The 16,741-nt window shown below is 39.6% G+C and overlaps 2 protein-coding genes across 2 annotated transcripts; one reads left to right on the plus strand and one right to left on the minus strand.

Annotated features, from left to right (window-relative positions):
• Positions 1 to 170: 170 nt before the first annotated feature.
• LOC111654907 (uncharacterized) lies at positions 171 to 11,263 on the minus strand. The gene is made up of 23 exons (XM_023406077.2): positions 10,826 to 11,263; positions 10,661 to 10,718; positions 10,333 to 10,469; positions 9,782 to 9,969; positions 9,577 to 9,686; positions 9,177 to 9,498; positions 9,016 to 9,071; positions 8,299 to 8,409; positions 8,077 to 8,158; positions 7,625 to 7,744; positions 6,876 to 7,091; positions 6,532 to 6,759; positions 6,176 to 6,344; positions 4,689 to 4,841; positions 4,203 to 4,315; positions 3,929 to 4,087; positions 3,223 to 3,315; positions 2,853 to 2,975; positions 2,269 to 2,432; positions 1,879 to 1,950; positions 1,599 to 1,666; positions 1,009 to 1,166; positions 171 to 430 (listed from the first exon to the last, which is right to left on the minus strand). The coding sequence occupies exons 1-22, from the start codon at positions 10,950 to 10,952 to the stop codon at positions 1,051 to 1,053; spliced, it is 2,985 nt and encodes a 994-aa protein (XP_023261845.1). The 5' UTR covers positions 10,953 to 11,263; the 3' UTR covers positions 171 to 430; positions 1,009 to 1,050.
• An 806-nt stretch (positions 11,264 to 12,069) lies between these two features.
• LOC111654908 (cyclin-G2-like) lies at positions 12,070 to 15,801 on the plus strand. The gene is made up of 7 exons (XM_023406078.2): positions 12,070 to 12,222; positions 12,320 to 12,457; positions 12,661 to 12,911; positions 13,061 to 13,139; positions 13,232 to 13,330; positions 13,943 to 14,145; positions 14,889 to 15,801. Exons 1-7 carry the CDS (start codon positions 12,085 to 12,087, stop codon positions 14,998 to 15,000), a joined length of 1,020 nt encoding a protein of 339 aa, XP_023261846.2. The 5' UTR covers positions 12,070 to 12,084; the 3' UTR covers positions 15,001 to 15,801.
• The last annotated feature ends 940 nt before the right edge of the window (positions 15,802 to 16,741 follow it).

Consider the following 16,741-nt stretch of genomic DNA (forward strand, 5'->3'; position numbering starts at 1 on the left):
TAAAGAGACTTAAGCTTTATTAAGACTTTTGGATACCTTCTAAAGTTTTCTGTTTGAGGGAACTGAATTCAAAGCTTTTTAAAATTTTTGAGACCAGCAGATGTCTGATTCTGCCTATTGCACTATGGCAGAATCAGAATCAGTTTTACTAACAAAGGATAATTACACATACAAGGAATTTGACTCTGGTTTCTAGTGGCTTTCATTGTATTTCCACACATTCTGTACGTGTATGAACCTAGACTATAGAGACTTTATATTTTATTTGATAACATTCTGGACCTTAAATAACTGATCAAACACTTCTTCTTTTTTAGATAAAAACACTTTAATTAGACAATAAATTATGACAATTCAGCAAATAGTGGATTTCTATAAAACCTTTTTTGACATCCAACTTCATCTGGTGAGCCTTTCAAAAATTAGCTTTCTGTAAGACAAAAAAGTAATTAAATTTATTCTGAGGTCGGAGATTACACAGATTATGACCTATTTAACATCTCGATATTTTTATGTAAATGATGAGGTCTGTGAGCTGCTGCAGGACAAGTTTAACAGGAAATGCCTCTTGCTGCAATTGATTTCAGTTGCCTCAATACATCCTCCTGACTCCTCAGACTGTGTGTGTTATGACATTTCTTGCAGCGCTACAGTGGATGAAATAATCAATCTGACAAAATGTCTGTCTGATTTATCATCTGTTATCGATCAACTGTCAGTATTTGACTTCTGTGTGGATGTTGTCCAGCTGTCCAGTGTGAAATTGCCATCTCAGTCTTTGAAACAGACACTGAACTGATACAGTATCATGAGAAAAACCCCCACAAATGACTCAGCCTGTGGCACTAAAATCTCTTCTCATTATGTTCCATTTTTTTTTTTCTACCACAGACTAATCTAAATGTTTACTTGAATAAATCTGAAGTGTGCTCAAACACAATCTATCACACAGTGTTCGTATTGATATGATAAACTGTGTATATAAGATGTACAATATCAACAACTTACTGCAACGAGGAGCCAGCCTCAGGTCTGTTGTGACGAGTCGTGCTAGTCTTGGCTGTTTGGGTCAGAGGTCAGGAGAGAGTGGACGGGTGACCTGCGTCCCAGTGAGATGAGCATTGGGGAGGATGTGAACTTCACTTCTGGACTCGATATAACACGACCTGGATAAATCATCATCTCAATGTTAGAGAATTAAATATTGATAAAAAGTCCACAGTTTTGTTGTATTTATTGAGTCTATTTTATGTAAGAGTTCAACGAATGATTAATTTCATTATTGATTAATCTGCTGATAATTTCCTCAATTAGCAGTTTCCAAAGTCAATCTATATCTTAAATAAAATCTATTTTCAATGACAAAAAAACCAAGAAATCCTCATATTTGACCAGTTAACAGTTGCCAGTTTAACTTCAGAAAGTAACTTGAATGATTAATTAAATTACATTTTCTGTTCAATTAATTGACTAGTCGTTGGGGCTTTAATGTTGTGAAATGAATGTGAAAGGATTAACAAGAAACTGGAATACATTTGGGAAAAGGGCATCTTTTTGACAGATTGCATGAAAATGACAAGCTGGTGATGAAAACTCACTCTCACTGAAGGATTTGTTGTTGATTATTTTCCCGTTCAGCTCAGCTGTTGTCAGGAAATGTGGCTCGCTGTACACAGTGCATGAACAAAACAGACACGCATTACATCGCAATTACAGAGCCTGCAGAACTTTGCCGTGTCTTCCATGTTATATGAGGGGGTAAAAGGTCACATGGGTAGATGGTGTGACCGTGTCGTAGCCTAGAGGCACGTCATGCTCACAGCATTCAAACAAAAAAGATGCTACATTGAGCTATTTAGGTTTGGCCGCTCTCCCTACCTCCCACAGGTTTTTGTTCTCAATCTGGAGCCAGTTTTTACGTCTTCGGCCTTGTCAGTGCTGCTGGAAGTGCTGGGAAATATTAAAATTTAAAGTGAGACATAGAAGATACAAGACCATATCACATTCCATGAGTCCATAACAGATACATAGATAAGACACTAGGGAGTTTTTAGGTATATGAGGTGAACAGCTTGTCTCTTCCTTTTACGGTATATTACAGCAACACAGTGTGGTCAATGAAACCACTCATGTATAGATCCTCCCCTCCTCCTCCACTCCAGCAGCTTCCTGCTCACTTAGCAGCATCACATGATTGTCAGATGTGACCTAAGCTAGCCTCAGAACGAAGTTAATCCTTGCACTGTGTGGGAATGGAGCGAGACGTACAATGTGGTTCTGTGCACTCTCTCCGGTGCAGACCTCCTCCTGTGGAAGCAGCTGCCAGCGGCGCTGTTATCAGTGTGTGGTCTGTGGTTCTCTGAAATCACTCCTCGCAGCTCTCTGACAAGAGACCTGAGCTCCCGGGCGGGGCTCTCCTGCTGCCTCTTTGACTTCAGCAGCCAAAGGAGGAGAGAGGAGAGAAAGGCGATGTCAGTGCAGTGCTGTGGTGATGTCAATATTATAAATAGTTTGTCTGATTAGCATGCATCTGAACAGAGAAACCAGGGCATGCATGACAATCTCACAAGTTCTTTTATCATGCTTGAAGTCAGCAAACGCACATAAAATTGCAGTATGATACTATAAGACAAAACAAACCAAACAGTATTTCACTGCTGTGTTGAAATATTTACACTCTGGTTTCTCTCCGTACCACAGGAATGTAACGCTGTGTGTGTGTTTTTGATTTAAAGGCCGAGCAGATGTGCTGAGCTTGTGTCTGAGCTGCCAAATAAACAACGATTCACACATGCACTTGATGAGTTGGAACCGTAGGAGATAAGCACGATATAGGGAGTTTCTGACTGCACCTGGATCTGAGTGTTGAAGGCATGCTGGGAAGAGGGTGGAGTAGTGATTGCTGCTGGAGTCGGGGAGTCCAGGTCTGGTGGAGGTACATTCAGAGCTGCGCGCAGGTTTTGACCTTGTAGTTCCTACAGAAAAGGAGAAATTGGTTAGAACTTTGTTTGTTAAAGGGTGTTTCATCAAGTTCTCTTGATGAAAGTCAGCATAAGCATGACTTGCCTAAGGCATTACTATCAAACATGCAAGAGAAGCTTAGCATGAAGCATCTAAATAAAATATGGATCTACTTTTACATACATAAGGAATATTGTGTACAAAGTGGATTAACCCTTATTCCCTTAGACAAAGAGACTTTTAGAATGTAATCAGCTCTACCTTCAGGTCAAGGGCATGTTGGAGTTTCAGACGATAAAACTCCTGCTCCTGCAGCTGGATGAAATCTTGGCAGCCTGCAAAGCTTTCTGTCATCTTTAGGAAGATACAAATGTATTTGAAACAATAACACAGTGATGGTGACAAACAGAGGCAGGTAGGGCTGATAAGGTCATTCTTTTTAACCTAAATATATACACTTGAATTGTCTGTTTTGATGATAGCTGTTTGGGAAAAAAGTGACACAGACACAAGTTATTGATAGTAAAAAGTTATTGAGATTAGTTAGTATTTCTGTTGTACAGCAGTTGCACATCACCAAACTTTTTCCTGTAAGACCTTTTAAAACCTTTTTTTTTTGAGCATTTTCATGCTTTTATTAGACAGCAGGTAACGGGCAGAAGACTGAGAGAGGCGAGAGAGATGGAAAATAAACCGCAAACGGGTGTGAACCAGGGACGTTGTAGTTCATGGTCTGCACTTGACCCTCAAGGCCACCAGGGGACAATGATCATGTACTTTTGAAAACAAAATACATTTTAGTACAAATTCATATTCTTCCTCCTTAGAAAGTTTAAATAAACTTTCATACAAATGTGTGTGTGTGTGTGTGTGTGTGTGTACTACTCTGCCCAGAAACTCTTCTCTACTTTCTTTAAAAGCCATATGTTGTTTGAAATAAAGGTGTAAAAGGGTAAATGAGCACCACCTTGTGAAGGATTGTCTCCAGCTGGCCAATCCGGTCCCTTAATTGTTGGTCTTTGGAACGAAGGGCCTCCAGCTCACTGGCAAGTTGTTTTTTTTCCTCCCTGACGAAGGTGAGCTCCTGGATCTGACGCTGGCTCTCCAGGCTCTTGTAACGCTTCTCCTGGACAGTGAGAACAAGAGACGTGAAGCAAATGTCAGTGTAAAATGTATTTAACTTTAACATGAGAGAAGCAAGTGAATGAACTCGACTGTGACTGGTACATTAAGTTCTTCACCTGGTACAGCTTCTCCACAGCCTCCTCTAGGTGTTGGATTTTGCCCTGCAGAGAGTCGACCTGCTCTCTTCTAGCAGTGATCTCTTTCTGCATGTCCATGGCCACTTGGAGGCCTGAGGTGGACACAAATCCACAAGACAAATGGACACAGAGACACAAAGAGGATAGAAAGAGCAACACACACGAGACATCAGGAGCATATATCACAGAGCTTTAATCTTGGGCTTTCTACATGTCAGCTTGTATCTCTCAGACTGAAATGCAGCTGAGGATGATGTATATTTGCAGTTTCATTGAACTACACTAATAATTTTTTGTGGAAGACATTGTCAACATTCCTAGATTTCATTAGGATCCAAAGTAAATCACTGATATCGTTCCACTTCACCGCAGATTGGATGCAAATCAGAGGAATGTTGTCTGATGTTTCTTTGGACATGAGAGCTTTTAATTAAGTCTCAGTTTAAATAATGACGTGGATCTAACCATGTCCATCGGCTCCTTCCAGGGTCCTAAGGGTGCTCCTGACCTGGTCCAGCTCATCATGGGCGTTCCTTAGCTGACTCTGGAGCCTCAGCACCACACCCTCCTGCTCCTCATTCTTACAGCTGCGGAGCCGTTGCAGTTCCTTGTGCTCCTCTGAAATCATGCCCACACAAACACATGAATTATATCCACAGTGAGACATACACTTTAGCAACTAAGCAAACACGGGCAACAATGGAAGGGCTTGGTTGACAATGTAAACATACCAAACATGGCTCTTTGTATTTCTAACACAGCAGGACAAGAAGATCATTTGATTTGGCCAAAAACTGTGAGAGCTGAACTTTTTCTAGAAACAGCGTTGCAGAGGGAGCCAGAATTCCTGGTGCATGAAAGGCCCTGGTTATGCTAATCTGCTGTTCAGAGGTAACAAAACTCCTGAAGACCAGTGGGGTTTACTTGACTTCATACAATAAGTCAATATGGAGTACTATATTACATGGTAATTAATAAACACATGAGTGTTTTACTATGTATGAGAACAAGGCAGAAAACAAATTAACTTCATTCTCGTGTCCTTTATATCATTGTTTGACACAAACTGAAAACCTGACTATACCATGACTAATAGGATTTTACATGATTGCACAATTTTCAGAAATTTAGAACAGTATGGTTTTGTTGGTTTATTTGTTTGTGACAAATAAGACGAATAAGACAAATATGTTTTTTGGCTTTAAATGTTCCAGATTCAGATTTGATTACAGCTGAGGATGGAGCTTTAATTGAACATATTTTGGACAATGTTTTTGTTTTCTGAATATATTTCCAAAGCATGAAATAGGAGGTGAGAAAAAACTTACAGACAGATGAAAGCTTCATACATCAAGTTGATTGCAGTTTATATATTATCAATTTAAAACATACAAAGTGTTAACTGACATGAACTAGTGTATAAATGTGTGTCAGAATGTGTGGTTAGATGATTAATATGTCTGAATAATCCCATGAGGTCATGTTAACAACTAGAGATATAAAACTATTTATAATTATAATGAGGAAAATATAGTGCAGTTTGTTTTCCTAACCATAGTTTGGGTTACATGATGAATCTTGGTCTCCTGTAAGTTGTGAGAGAAATATTATATTCTGATGTAATGGATGTGTTTTGCTCTTGTGTGGACTTCACTGCATCACCTGTTGTCCAAGTTAGGAGTGAAATAAATCTGACATTTATGTAAGCAATTACACTTATTGTGTTAACTATTGGGTAACTGTCTGTTTTGGTGTTTTGCATCTTTGCCAAAAGGCACATTTGACTTGAGAACTTGGGTGTAAACTGTTTCCCCACGTAAAACTGATATTAAAGAGCACTTTCACCTGATTTCACCTGTTGGGCTAAGACTTCTTTACTTTGATAAAGTAGACAAGTGATGAAAAGTTTTGCCCTTTCAAAGGTAATACAGATTCAGCCAAGCTCAACTCACTAGTGAGTCTGAGTAACTGGATACGCTGGATCTCCATCTGGGTGGTGAGCTGCTGTTTCTCCAGAGTTTCCTCCTGGACACGCTGACTTTGTTCAGCCACAGACGCCTGTAGCTGCCGCCTCTCGTGCTCTGCAGTAGCCAGGTCTGACTTGTTCTGGTCTAACTCAGCCTGATCAGTATATGGCACAAGAGGGAGGAAGAAAAAACGATTTTCAAAAGAAAGTGGAGTTAGTGTTGATGTAGAAAAGTATGTGGCATATGAAAGTCAATGGAAAGAAGAGAAATTATAAATTCAATGAATTGTTAAGGGAAAGTAACTTCAGGAATTTGTCTGTCATCATAATTTTGTTCCCGACCCTGAGCTGCTGAATCTCCAGCTTCTGCTGGTTTAGCTGGTTGCTGAGGAGACTGTTCTCCTGGTGAAGGTTGTCGATGGTGCGGCTGTGCATCTGGACGCTGCTCTCCATCTGCAAAAGTAGCATAGCTGTCATCTTCTCTCGGTCATCCAGCTTCAGCTTCAGTGTCTCTCCTTCTACGTGCAGGGTCTGGCACCGGCTCTGAGCTTCTTCCAACCAGGACAGATGCTGGAAAAATCAGTTTAGCTTTAATTCAATGAGCCATCAAAACAGACAGATATCACCGGATCATGGTTTTTTAATCTAAAAACCCATGTCTTGTACAGAAATGCATGATCTCTTACCTGCTGAGCTTCTTGCTGCTTGAGCTGGAGCTCTTTGTCTTTCTCCCGCAGGAGTTCCTGGGATTTCCTCCCCTCCTGGGCCCTCTGATCCAGCAGGGTCTGTAGGCAATTTTTCTCCTCCCCACTTCTGCGAAGCTGCTCCCTGGCCTCTTCCACCCGTCCTCTCAGGGCCTTTACCTCCACCTGAAGCTCACACTGCTGCTGCTCACCGCACCTCTGGAGGATAAAGCAGGAGGCAGAGATTGTATTTAAAAAGGACAAAAAAATTATAAATCCTTTGACAGTGTGTAGAAATATGATCTCAATGATGGGAGAGAAACTGGCTTGAGATTTCATCTTGTCTTATTTTTCAATGGATGACTGACAAAACATGCCCTGCGTTTGAGGAAACCCTTCTGAGCAGTTACACCTCAATTTACATGTTCACATGGAGATGGAAGCATTGTAGTATGTTCACCAAAATGAACATGCTCCTTGGACTAAAGAACAAGGACATGAAAAGCTTAAATTTTGAATGGACTGAGTGATCAACAAGTAACTACAGCTTCTAATTTACTCCAATAGGTTTCTGTGTCTTTACTGGGTATGTGTTGAGATCCATTTACCTCCAGTGCCAATAACCTGACACTTCAGTTTCCACTTTTAACTCTGGTCTTTCATGTAAACATGCATCTATATGAGGATTTTAGGTATAGTAACAAAAGAAAGAGACAAAATCCTGGTTTCATATTCATGGTTTCCTGCAGCACCTTGAGTTGGCCAAGCTGGGACTGAAACTCCTCTGCCTGTTGTAAAGATCGCTCTCTCTCTCTTTGGGCATCCACCAGCTGAGACTGAACCTGAAGGAGCTGCTGCTCCAGACAGCAAACCTATAATTTCACAAATGACATTCGCAAACCAAAATATTTTAGTTCTCATTCTGACGTAGGAAGAATCCTCATTTTCTTGACAGGACAGGAGTTCCACAAGTGTTGTTTCACTACATTCATTACATTTATGATAATAATTAGAAGTAAACACCAGCACAAACGTGGTGAGTTCACATGGTGGCTGTTTGTCTTATCCTCAAGTCACTTTGGTCATACTGATGTAAACATCTAGTGAAGCAGATAAGTATGGCTGGTTAATATTTACATTTAACAGCCTCAGTATATTGTAGCTTACATTGCTCCTCATAATATTATGGTAGATTCTTCCTTACCTTATCTTTATGGCTGGAAAGGGTTGACTCAAGTTCACTGACTTGACACTGGTGCAACGACGTCTGTCTCTCTGCAAGTTTCCTGGGCATAGAAATTATATGTTTTGATGAATACATGAATTCAGAAATTCAACATTGTTTGAACTTTTAAGTCAGAAAGCCTTAGACTGAAAGCTCCTCTCAGAACAAACAGGCCTGACATGTTTTGGGAACAGCACTTACTTTAGCAGCTCCAGCTTGACACTTAAGCTGACACTGTTGTATTTTGATGAGTTCAGTTTGTCAGTCAACAGTGCCATCTCCTGGTCAAGACTTGCAATCAAGTCTTTCATTCTAAGACAGAAACATGAAGAGTGCTTAACAACACTGGTATGGAATGCAACATACTTTTTGATACTTTAGGCATATTTTCTGTTTCTTTTCTTAGTTGGAAGGAAAATAAAAGTAAAACACCATAATTCAATATATAACAGGTAGGTATTGTAGCTCTAGTGGCGATATTCCGTTATTAGTCCCACAGTGGGGAAATCTGCAATAACCTGCACTATGCTCAATTACTATTTTATTACTAAAACTAATAATTTAATTCAGCTGTGAGTATGCTTATTGTTGTGGTCTGTTAACAAAAAACATTTTCTGCCTGCACTTTCACATCCTTCTTTAAGCAATGAACTTCACCAATCCAATGCACTCAGGTGTTCAAATTCCTTGTTTTATCCCACAAGCAGCCCAAAACCGAAACATGTTTGAATTGCTGTCATAAACGACAAAGAAATGACCATATCCTCACATTTATGAAGTGGAAATCTGAGAATACTTGGCTTAAATGTTGACAAAAGTGACAAAATGTATTTATTTATTATCAAAATAGATTTCACATTTTCTGCTAATTGACTAAATGATTAATCAATTAATCACTGCAGCTCTACATTAAATTACCTTTGTTTTTGCTTATTTACTCCACTGCATTCTTCACTCCCCGGATGTTCTATTGACTGCCAATAAAATAGATGAAAAATAAATAAATCAGACAAAAAGGGAGGAAAAGTCTCAAGTACAGTCACAGTGAACATCATCTGTAACTGACATCTATTACTTACCAAAAAAGGTCTCTCCTGTCGCTTGTGTGTCTCTTTGTTAAAATCTTCAGTTAACTTGGCAGCTGGGGACAGCTGTCTTGAACCAGTGGCGACGTTAGGACTTGTAATGGAGCTGTTTCCACATTCTTTATCATGTGATAACAGAGAAGAGTACGTCTCCTTCATAATCTGTTCCAATGTGTCTACTTTCCTGTTAAGCGCCATTGCCTCGTCCTCTGTCTCCTGTAGCTTTTGGTCTGCGGCCCTTTTGATGTTTTGGAGCTCTTCCAACATGCACAGCATCTTTTCCATCTGATCAACGTGTTTCCTCGAATCCTTCACTCTACAAATAAAAAGATCTGTGGGTCAAAAAGATTTTAAAACTTTCTTTACTGAAGTAAAATTTCATCACTGTGTTCACCTGAGGTCAGACAGGACATCCTTTTCCATTTGGACTTTATGCAGCTTAGTCTGCAGATTCATGATGGCTTTGTCAAAATTGAATGTCTCTTGTTCATGTTGATCCTGTGTCTGTGTATGAGAAAATAATAAATTATACAGATAAAGTATTCAGTCATTCATACAGCATCTAACTGAGAAGATTCATGGAAGAGTCAAGTATGAACCTTGCTGAGCTGCAAGTCAGACAGCTGTTGAAGACAGTCATCTATTGCATTTTCCAACACCTCCTTTTCAGGAGAGCTGATTTGCCTTCGAGACACCTCCTGGTTTAAATTTTCCACACCACAGACCAGAGGCGGAGTCACTGCCTGATGGTGGGTTGGAAGGATGGTGAACTCCCCAGGTGGGTCATCTACCAAAAGACCACAAGAATTTTAAAATATACAGTACACTGTCTGTGTTGTCAAAGTTAAGGGTTGGTGAAACATGTCTTCATTTAACAGTTACTGGGCTTTTGCCTATATTGATTTCTTTTTAAAACATTTTGCTTTCCAAAGTGTTTCTCCCCTACACATCTGGATATCGAGTCCAGTGATTTAGATTCAGTGTTGTCTTAAATGAAATCACCTAGATAACTGATCGGAACCTTCACTTTTACATGTAACACTCGGGTGAGTTACATGTGGGTGTTGTGAAAAATAAAATAAATAAGCCCTTACTTATTTTTTCATCTGTCTGCTACATAAACATTTTGGGTGACACTTCTTGTACTCACTGTGGTTGTGGCAGCTTTGTCCAGGTGAGCTATTGATACCATATGTGCAGCAAAACCTCTCCAAAGCTACTTTGGTTGCATTTTCCACCTCTTCTTGAAGTCTTTGGGTTTCCTTGGTTCGTCTGTCAAGCTCCTCACTGTCAAGAAAGGTTATACAGGAAATTTTACTTGAATCATAAATGTGTTATTCAGGAGTTTTGATGTTGACTTTTTTTTGGTTTGGACTGTGTTTTATTGTTTAGCTTTTAAGCTTCTATTATCTATTTTATGTTAAATGTTTTGTGATGTCTGCATGAAATGGGTTGTTAACTTAGGTAAGTAATGTTACCTCAGTTCATCCAGTGTAAGACTTTTGAATCTCAGCCGATGCGAGGTGTCATGAATCTCTAAAAAGGTAAACAGATCACTTGTTGACCGACTTAACAGTAACTTAAAACCCTGCACAGAAAGCGAAAACAGATGATTTCCTTAACTTAAATCTAAGTTAGCTTACCCGTCGTTCCCGCTGCAGCTTGTGTTAGTTTTATATGCTTCGGTAGAGATTCAAAATGTAAAACGTGAGCGCCATTATTGCTGGAAAGCCCCAAACTCTGAGGCTCAGAGGGCTGAAACCCCGACATCTGTATTCACTTTAGCAACAAAGCCATTGATATAAATATTTACAAGCTAGGCTATATAAAATAACCGCAACCGCTTTCTAAAATAACATAAACAGCTAGCTAGTTTCATCACCATGGAAACAGCTTCCCGTTGCTAATTCCTGGCTAGCCTTGATTCGATGCATTCGATGGTGGTAACAGCTTGATAACATTGTCAGACTGGCTCCGTTTGTTGTAAAATTAAACGTTACATGGTTCTATAACATGAAATTGATTGAAAAGGTAACGATAACGACGATAGTTTGAACACCGGTCAGCACCCGCTTTTTGCTACACTTTTGTGACGCAACCACGCAAGACAAAGCATTTCCAGTGGTGCATGATGGTCAATGTAGTCTACAACCAGGTCAGCAGTTGTTTGTTTATTCTGGGCGGATCATCTTTTCTGCGGGGATCAAGGATCTTGTTTTTAACATTTACCGCCCGTCATTGTTATCAAAAATGGAAACATGAAGAACTGAGAGGTGTAATTAAGTCGCAGCACTTTTATTATACTGCACGTCGGCGGCTTCTGGGCAAGGTAAGACGACGGTTTGCTGGTTTACGCTAGCAGGATGGCTAAGTTAGCTAACATTGCCGTTATTTGTGTTTGTGAAGCCTTCAACTTTTTGGTATTACTGGATTTTATTTTTCCACAGAGCCGAAGTAAGTTTAAAAATCCGAGTCTATTAATTCAACCTCTTCTGAAATATGGGTGTTTATGCTATGATTGATTACCTGACCTAGTTTCTGTTTCTGTTGCTCAGTACATATTTTCATTCAGCATAAACTAATGGCACGATTAAATGTGATTTTAATGGTGTTAAACTACTTTTGCCTTTGCTTTTTTGCTATTATTCGCATTGATCAGTTTATAGGTTTTTGGGCGGTGTGTGTGTGTGTGTGTGTGTGTGTGTGTGTGTGTGTGTGTGTGTGTGTGTGTGTGTGTGTGTGTGGGGACGGAGAGAGGTGGGGGAGTTTTCAAAGGATACCTGACACCCAGTAGGTGGGGTTTTCGAGACCATATTTATATGCTCTCATCCCCTCACTCTACAATGTAGGGAGACAGTTGTTGTGGATTTTGTCTTGGATTACAATGCAGAACCATTGAAACATGTTTTTTTCCAGGATGAGGGAACTTCAAGCCGTTGACAGCTTGCTGTTGAAAGAGCTGAAGTCATGTTGTGCTAAAGAGTACAACTTTCTTCCCAGAGAGACTGGTCTGAAGCTGATGGAGTCGGCTTCCACAGAGGTAACCCATTGACCTACTTTTACATTTTTGGCTGTCTGTGCAGGCATATGGGTTTGCTCCACTTATGTACATTTAATATGTAATGGTCCATTTTCAGAAACACAGTGGAGTGTCGGCGAAATGCAGGGACACCAGAGCTGAGGAGCTGTGGGGCCTGACCAGTTTCTTTGGCTACAGCACCCAAACGTTTGTTCAAGCTGTCAATTTGCTTGACCGATTCCTCGCCATTATGAAGGTTTGAACTTAATAAAGAATTTAAGTGTAAAATATTGTGTCAGGTTCCAAAATGAACCTGTACATTGTTTTGTAAACTCAGTCTACATACTTTGCATGTGTTATATCACGTTCCCACACCATTGCCACAACAACAACAACCTTGTTTGACCTTGAATCATGAGATGTTGACTCACACTTATCACTGTTGTGTTAATGTGACAGGTGCAGCCCAAACACTTGCCCTGTATTGGAGTCTGCTGTCTTCATATTGCAGCCAAAATGGTTGAGGAAGAAAGCAATGTCTCACCCACCCATGAACTCATTCGCATCAGCCAAAGCAAGTTCACTGTGTCAGACCTCTGTCGCATGGAGAAGATCATCTCAGAGAAGCTCAGTGTGGAGCCTGAAGCAGTGACAGCCTTAACCTTTCTACACCTCTACTACTCAGCCTTCACATCCCTGTCTGTTGGAAGGTAAATGTTTCATTTTTTTTTTACTTATTTTTGTTGTTATGTGTGATGCATTGCAACTCCATGCATTGCATGGAGTTGGTCAAATCGATTCTGCTTGGCATGAGGTTTATACTGGAAGGATCACATTAGGATTCCCTCTATATTTTAAGGGAGGAGATCCCAAGCATTGGGAGACTGGAAGCCCAGCTAAAAGCCTGCTTATGCCGGCTTGTTTTCTCTAAAGCCAAAGTAAGAATTGCTCACAGGCGACAATTTCTCAGCATAGCAGCATTCATTTTAAGTCCCGGTACTTATTAATCTGCTGTTTTTCTCCTTCACAGCCATCAGTGCTGGCACTGTCACTCATTGCTCAAGAGTTTGAAGCTCTCCAGTCCATCACCTTGTTGAAGATTGTCCAGCAATTCCAAAGATATCTAAAGGTATAAAAACAGGAGAGGAATGACTATCACAGGTTATTAGACACTATGGTAATGTCCTCAAATATCTTGTTTTGTCCAACAAATTGTCCAAAACAGAAAGATGTAGATCATAGAGGACTAGAAGAAATATATTTACTATCAATGAATGGACTAATCTTTTCAGGTCTTGTGTCATGTTCCCCATTGTGTCTGATGTTAAATTTCTTCTAAATTGTATTAATTTTATTCTTGATAAATAACCATGATATTTCTCTGGATTTTTTTGGTCCACTGTTTTCAGACTGAGAGTCTATAATTCACCACATTTTAACACTACTACTACATTTCTCACTTCAAGCAATGGCAGAATACAATGTTGAGCAGCATTTAAGTCTCTTATGTGGTTTATATGCTAAAGTTCTCATTCTTGACTTCTTCAGTTTCAGGATTTTTTACATTTCTTTGCCTTGTATCATAAATGCTTATGTTGAAATTATGCAATGTGGCATGATGGTCTCACTGCCTGTCCATGTGCAAAGGTTGTATGTGGAAAAATACAGCACTAGACTTGTTGATGACACTGTATTTTAAGACTGCAGCGTCTCAGTTGTTTCCTGTTTGTCGTTTCCACAGATCGGTGACAGCGAGCTGCTTCACTGGAAGGAACTTGTGGCCAAGTGCATGACAGAGTACCGCTCAAGCGAATGTAGCAAACCAGACAACAAAAAGCTGGTTTGGATTGTGTCCAGGAGAACGGCACAGAATCTCCAGGCCAATCACTTCAGTGTCCCGGGTCTGCCAACTATTCCTGAGGGGACCTGGAATGAGAGTGAGAGGTTAATAGTCCAGTTTTTTATTCTATCTGTCTTTTTTTTTTTTTTTTTTAACAGTCGACAACCAGGGATGGTTTCCAATAGCTGGTTTGATTTTTTTTTTTTTGATTTAGTTCCCAGACAGCAAAATACCCAGATTTGATAGGCTTCAACCTCTTATCAAATATTACATTTTTCCTCACTCTTTCTTTTTTTATTAACCAAGAACAAAGAAAAACATAAAGGTAGCAGCTTCTTATTATAAGCTGACTGTGGCTGGTGCTGGTTAAACGAACAAACATCACCAGCAGCGGATTACATCAGCTGTAGCTAATTAACGCTAATTCATTTTAAATCTAAAGATTAAAATGAAAGGTTTGGCTGTTACTGTGCTCGCTGCAGCTGTTGTCTGTATTCAGACAAAGATTGCTTGTGAGAGAAATGATTTGTAACGCCACTGTAGCACTGCCAGCAGATTGTGTTGCTGTGGTTCAACAGGGACCAACAAAGTGCCAAATTATCAGCTAATCGTCTTTAAGAATCTCAGTTAAACTTTTATATATACCACATATTTTTTGATTTATACCATATCAGCATTTTAGTTTGATCAGCAAAGAACTGAAATGGGAATACAGAATGGAAGGATGAATACAAAACCAGCGGCCTTTTGTTTTGCAACTCTGAAGGAAAATAGTTCATGTTTATATGGGGTGGATTTTGCATTTAAGCGCAGTATTGTGTATGAATGACCTCCTCTTCTTTCGCAGTGAGGACTCCTGTGAGGACATGAGCTGCGGAGAAGACAGTCTATGCGGCTCGCCGGGAAGTGACGGCGAAGGAGCCTTCTTCCCTTCCAGCTTTCTCAAATGCAGAAAGTGATGAGTCCTCATTGTGCAGTAGTGCCGGATGTGTGTTTGTCCCCTGAATTGTAGCTGCTTTAAAGTGGTCACCATGTTTCAGAGTAAACCTGTGTTTCACTTGTTACATATATATCTAATACGTGTGCCAAGTGACAGGTTGCGATCATTAAGTGCCTGTGTTGATTCAGTTTGTTGTTGGTTTCTTTAATGTTTAAAAAAAAAACAACAAAAAAAAACATATCGTAATAATGCAAAATGGAAAATTGCAATATATCTTGGCAGCTTGATGGTAATACATCTGAATGTCTTTTTCCAACATGTTCTCTCTGCGGTTGTTTGTGTCCAAGCTCGACACATTCCAGGAAAAATAGTGAAGCACAAAGAAGAACTTACTGGATGTCAGTCATGAGGTTAACTCACTGTTGAATACCAGCTAACACTAGCACATCCTCAATCTTTTTCTACAACAGTTTTTTATACTCAGTGCTTTACATATATACAGTACTCTGCAAATGTATGTTTACTTACGTACATACACAATTATAATGTGATATATATGACATTGTAGTGTTACAATATCAGACTGTAGATGCATGGACACATTGAAATGTGTGATTATGAATGGATGTTCATGTTTACCAAGATAAGCTTACTGTAAAAAAAAATGTTTAAAAAAAATGTACATAACATGTAAAAAAGAAGAAAAAATTTTATGTTTTGTGAACGCGACATAATGTGTGTTGTATTTGATATAACGTGGAATATGTTGGAAGGGTCAGAAAACTCCTTCCAAATAAAAAAAAAAAGTAGTTTTTATCTACCACTTGTGTTTTCTCTTTTCATTTTAAATTCTCCACTAGTGGAGAACTGGAGCACTGTCTGTAGTTATCTTAGGAAACTGTTCACACTCGACCTGGAAAAAACCCAGATCAAGAGAAACAGGGTCAGAAAACCAGCATCACGGGTAATGTTTGTTTACCAACTGTATAACTACCTATTTAAACTGAACATATTTGACTGTTGATCAGACAAAGCAAAGCAACTTGAATATGTTAACTTGTTCTTCAGGGAATAATGGAGGGCACCTTCCACTGTTTTCTCACATTTTATAGACTAAACATTCAAATCAGTTATTCAAGAAAATAACTGTCCGATGTATCAATCATGAAATTAATTGTTGATTTTACTACAATTAAAGACTTAAAACTAAATTTTAACACAGATTGCTTCTATGAGAGATCATGGAGTTGATATTCTAATTCAGTGATGCAAATTTCTAACAAGTTAGTGATTAATTAAGTAGAGCCAAATGATTGTGAGTAAACCTGGAGCTTTTGGGACTCCTGGGAGTCTGGGGCCCCTTGACAGTTGCCCGCTTAGCCCAGCAGGTAATCCCGCCTTGCTGAGGCTGCACATATGGGGCCCAGATTTTTGTGCTATGCTGGTGAGTAGTATAAAGTAGCGTAAAGTGGAATTACTCAGTAAAGTACAAATACCTCACATTTACTTTCCACTACCGCCTAAATGCTCAGATTAAAGATCAGAGGGCACAGGTTAGAGGATTTGACTGTCTCTTCCTCCTGTTTTAAAGCCTTTCCCATCTCTCTATTTCTATCCCATTCAATTTATTACTGGACAAGCTTTCCATTATGCTGAGAGCCGCAGAGAAGCAGCGTGTGAGTGTGTGAGTGTGTGTGAGTGTGTGTGTGTGTGTGAGTGTGTGTGTGTGTGTGTGTGTGTGAGAGAGAGAGAGAGACAGA

The sequence above is a fragment of the Seriola lalandi genome, unplaced genomic scaffold, assembly GCF_002814215.2.
Source record: "Seriola lalandi dorsalis isolate HSWRI2012SDOR001 ecotype SW California unplaced genomic scaffold, Sedor1 jcf7180002054294, whole genome shotgun sequence".
Lineage (NCBI taxonomy): Eukaryota > Metazoa > Chordata > Actinopteri > Carangiformes > Carangidae > Seriola > Seriola lalandi.